The 4,072-nt window shown below is 41.4% G+C and overlaps 1 protein-coding gene across 1 annotated transcript; it reads right to left on the bottom strand.

The window, feature by feature from the left end:
- Positions 1-888: 888 nt before the first annotated feature.
- Positions 889-2,376, bottom strand: LOC135467162 (beta-2 adrenergic receptor-like). Its single transcript, XM_064744928.1, has one exon. It carries the CDS (start codon positions 2,374-2,376, stop codon positions 889-891), a length of 1,488 nt encoding a protein of 495 aa, XP_064600998.1.
- Positions 2,377-4,072: the final 1,696 nt, after the last annotated feature.

The raw sequence follows: 4,072 nt of genomic DNA, 5'->3' as shown, positions 1-4,072 counted from the left end.
CAACAATCCAACCAGCTCGAGTAAACTTAGGTTACTCTACAATGCATCCCATAATCTCACAAACGAGGCGGGTTGTCACTGGACCATGTACATCGATGTCTGACGAGAAGCCAAGATTTTCATATTTTATGATATACATTAATTGTTAATTTCAAAGGGGCTGTACCGGGAGATTTGGGGCAAAGAAATAAATGATCAGTGCAAACCCAATCTTTTGCCACTGTTTTAAAATAGCCCACTTGCCTTTCACAAAATACCAGTCTTATCTGTGCACGTGTTACCGTTCAAACTCGGAAATAAGATTCCTAAAAAGTGGGTCTTTCTGATACTCGCGGAAAAGCAATAATTTGGGATGTTCTTGGTAAGTGAAGAAAGTTTGATATGAAATACATATGTATGGAGTTTTCGCCAAAAATCCACGGTATGCAGCCTGTGTAACATAATGTGTGCAATTTTCTCGCTGAAGGCCACACACGTGTCCTTGTATTTATTTGATTGTAGTTATTTGATTAATAGTAATATAAAATAGTACTATAACGAAGAAAAAAAACAATAACAAATGGATCTGCTAACAAACAATGTTTACTTAAGAAAAAGTTGAATCATACACAAAAATATATCAAGTATTCACCCATGTTTCAAGAATAAATAATATATAGTATGAATGAAACTAACTAATATATATCCACCGTGGAGAATATTTTGTTTTAATAGCATCGAAAAAGTCTTTTATAGGAAAAATATATTTTTGTATAAAGAGTTTGATATCATAACCTAGTCAGACAAGACTTTTTTGTTCTTAAATTAATAATAGCGGTATGTATACAAAATGGATTTTAATGTCCCGTTTACGATGCAATTACCCCATTCACTAACAGGGTGATACTTTTAGGAGTGAAGACAAGCGGTGGACGTGCCCACAATCTCGGCCCTACAGCCACTTTCTAATCGGTCAATTTCTGGCACCACATTGGGTAAGTCTGACGTTTTAATTTTAGTCTGATACGAACAACCGGCCGCTATCCCAGATTCATTTGTAACATGCACACCCAGATTTCTTGCCATGGTCTCCTGGCATCTTTTAAAGAATTCCTCGTCCGTCTCATCGCCGCACGAATTCAAATATAGGCGGATGATGTCCGATACGAGAATGCGAGTGTTAGTCCTGTCCAAATGGTCTCTGATGTGAACAGCGGCGTCCTCACTTAGCTGGGTTTGGCTGCACAGCACTTCTATTCGATCACCTGCGAATAGGCGGCTGCTAGGTTTGTTCAGACCTAGTGTACTATTTGATATAGCGCCCATACTGTTCTCTGAGATCATGCTCGTCCTCCTGTCAGACTTCCAACAACTTCTTCCACACCAAGTTCTACAAATGCGCTTGAAAGCCACACGAAACTCGCTGTTCTTGTAGGCATATATCCACGGATTCAAAGCGCTGTTAAGGAAGGCCAAATAAGCCAGGTAGTTTCTTGTCCAGCTTTGCAAGACGACGCTTGTCGCCGATTCAAGGAACAAGGCAATCTGGAAAGGCAACCAGAGCAAGAGAAAAGTACCTATAAGGATGGCTAACGTCTTGGCGTATTTTGTGTCCTTCATCATGTACTTAATCTGCAGATTCTGCCTGACTGATGTCTCTACTGCTGCGATGGCTCGGGCATGGTGTCTGGCAAGCAAATAGATCCGCGAATAACAGTAGAGTATGACCAGGCAGGACGGCAGGAAGACGCCACCCAGAGACAAGAAATGAGTGTTCCTATGTAACAGTTGGAAGGAACAGGCATGGGTCGTGTTCAGATCCACGTACATAAACTCCTCGGCATACCACCCCAGACCAATGGGAAGCCATGATGCCAGGATAGAGTAGGTCCATACAAATGCCATCAGTGCCATAAGTTTCCGGCATGTCATGAGTTTGATATACTCCAAGGGATAGAGTAAAGCGGTTTTCCTGTCATAGGCCACCATAACCATAGTCAGTATGGACACTGCACAGCCCGTAGTCAAGACACGATTGGGGGAGAAACAGACGAAGATACTAGAGATTCTTTGATGTGTAATTTCAATGGCTGTGAAGAAAGGAATACTTAAGCCGATGAATATGTCCGCAACAGCTAAGGAGACAATGAAGTAGTTGGTGGGGATCTGAAGGCGGCGGTAGCGAATGACGGCGAGGATGACCAGGGTGTTCCCGCTCAGGATCAGGGGCACCAAGATGGCCGTAATGATGATTCCTACAACTTCCTCCGCCATCCACGGGTGTCCCATATTATGACCAGGGGTCGTGATATCCGTGCCGAGAATACTCGCCCCTGTGGCGTTCTCTGAAAGTCCGCTGGCGTTGCTCGGAGGGGAGATCATTTTGACAACAGGCATTTTGGATCTCCCGTTAGCAGCGTAAGGACTTGTTCTCGAATGTCTTGGCTTGTCCAATACGTGACTACTCTTTCTTGACTTGCAGTGCCACAAGACAGGGATTTGAAGATGAAGAACTGATTCCCTCCCATTTAAGCTTTCTACTGTAGAGGTTTATGATATTTAAAGGCATAGTTAATAACTGTTCACAGCATTCTTCTTCAAACGTTGTATCAGGAAATCTGCTCATCATCACCGATAATATATTCAGCCAGTCGTATTTCCTACAGATGCCTGTTTCGGAATCCGCAACACCATCTGGTCTTCGCTGGAAACATGTCCAGCTTATCGTCAACTTTTGTCAGGTTATTTAGCATTCCACCCTCCAGATTCCTGCCACTCGTCTTCAATGAGTCTTGTCCCTATGGTGACATAAAAACAGAAAGGAAAATTATGAACCAGTGAATCAGATGTGTGGCATTTGCTCTCTGATGTCTAGTCATGGTCATAAGTTCTTTGTCACACGCGGATACTCTAATCGACACTCACTGCTGCTTTGTTCACAGCTGTAAGGTCACTCGTCATCTAACGCTTTTTTTGTTGTTTTTCAGCCACGAGGAAGTAGGATTACACGAGAAACACATTTACACTTAGTTTCCCCGCTACTGGTTCACATGTCAATAACGATTTTACACTGTTTCGTTTTTCCTTCTGGATACCCCACGGAGCTTATGTAACGGAACAGTTCTTAGGTATAAGTAAGCAAAAGGTCGTAAATAAATAGTATATTGTAAAAAGGAAGCGTCTATTTAATGACTGTGATGATGAAGTTCAAGAGCGCTATGGTTGCTTGGTTCCTGTGTTGATAACATAATAAAAACATCATTATGTAAAGACGACGTGCCCAGAGGCCACATTTTCGCCTGATTTAACAAGACTCCTCGGGTATTAAGTGCTAACCAGGCTAAACACAGTCCATGGCGTGAGGTCAGGATTACCTATACTATTTGTAAATACTTAGTCGAAGTTTAATTTCATATCTTCTTTTTTTCTCGAAAAATTTTGATGAAGGCGATTCATATTCCAAAGACTTGTGTCTACACCCTCGCATATTAGATAATGCCACTTCCTTATTTATACATGTATTAATACACATGTGATTATGAGCGAAAACCAACATAATCTTTAGTTTGAACTCAAATATATCGGAAAGCATTCAGTAAATGCTTGTTATTGAGTCTGTCCTACAATACACTTTTTTGAAGCGACCCTACCCTAAGTCAGTATTGTTACGTTCCTGGATATTTACTGTCAGGTCAGGTTATGGTGACACCTGCATGCTCGGTGATACAACCATACTGGGTATTTCCAGAAAGCTATGACGCGGAGATCAACAGGTGTCATGCTTATATTTAAAACCACGCGAATTGCAGATGTCTAACAGCTGCTGTGTTGACCGCTGACATGGTTGAATCTGTATTCGCCCCATTCCGTTTAACGATGAGAGAGAACCTGCCTTCACAAATGATGTTGAATAAATTTAATGACAAGTGACAGCCACTAAACGTACTATTCTTTGTTTTCTTTGTTTTATATTTTTGTCTGTTATGTAATGGAAAAGAAGGTCAAGTCTTCATAGTGGTCTTTTATAAAACAAAGCCACATGTAATTACTTATTTATTTGATTGGTGTAAGCTACAGCTTTCACATATCACAC

The sequence above is a fragment of the Liolophura sinensis genome, chromosome 6 (assembly GCF_032854445.1).
Source record: "Liolophura sinensis isolate JHLJ2023 chromosome 6, CUHK_Ljap_v2, whole genome shotgun sequence".
In the NCBI taxonomy this organism is placed as follows: domain Eukaryota; kingdom Metazoa; phylum Mollusca; class Polyplacophora; order Chitonida; family Chitonidae; genus Liolophura; species Liolophura sinensis.
This window is presented reverse-complemented; position numbering and strand designations above follow the sequence as displayed.

Excerpts from the sequence above, each read along its gene's own strand:
- LOC135467162 (XM_064744928.1), bottom strand. The coding sequence starts at position 2,376 with ATGCCTGTTGTCAAAATGATCTCCCCTCCGAGCAACGCCAGCGGACTT.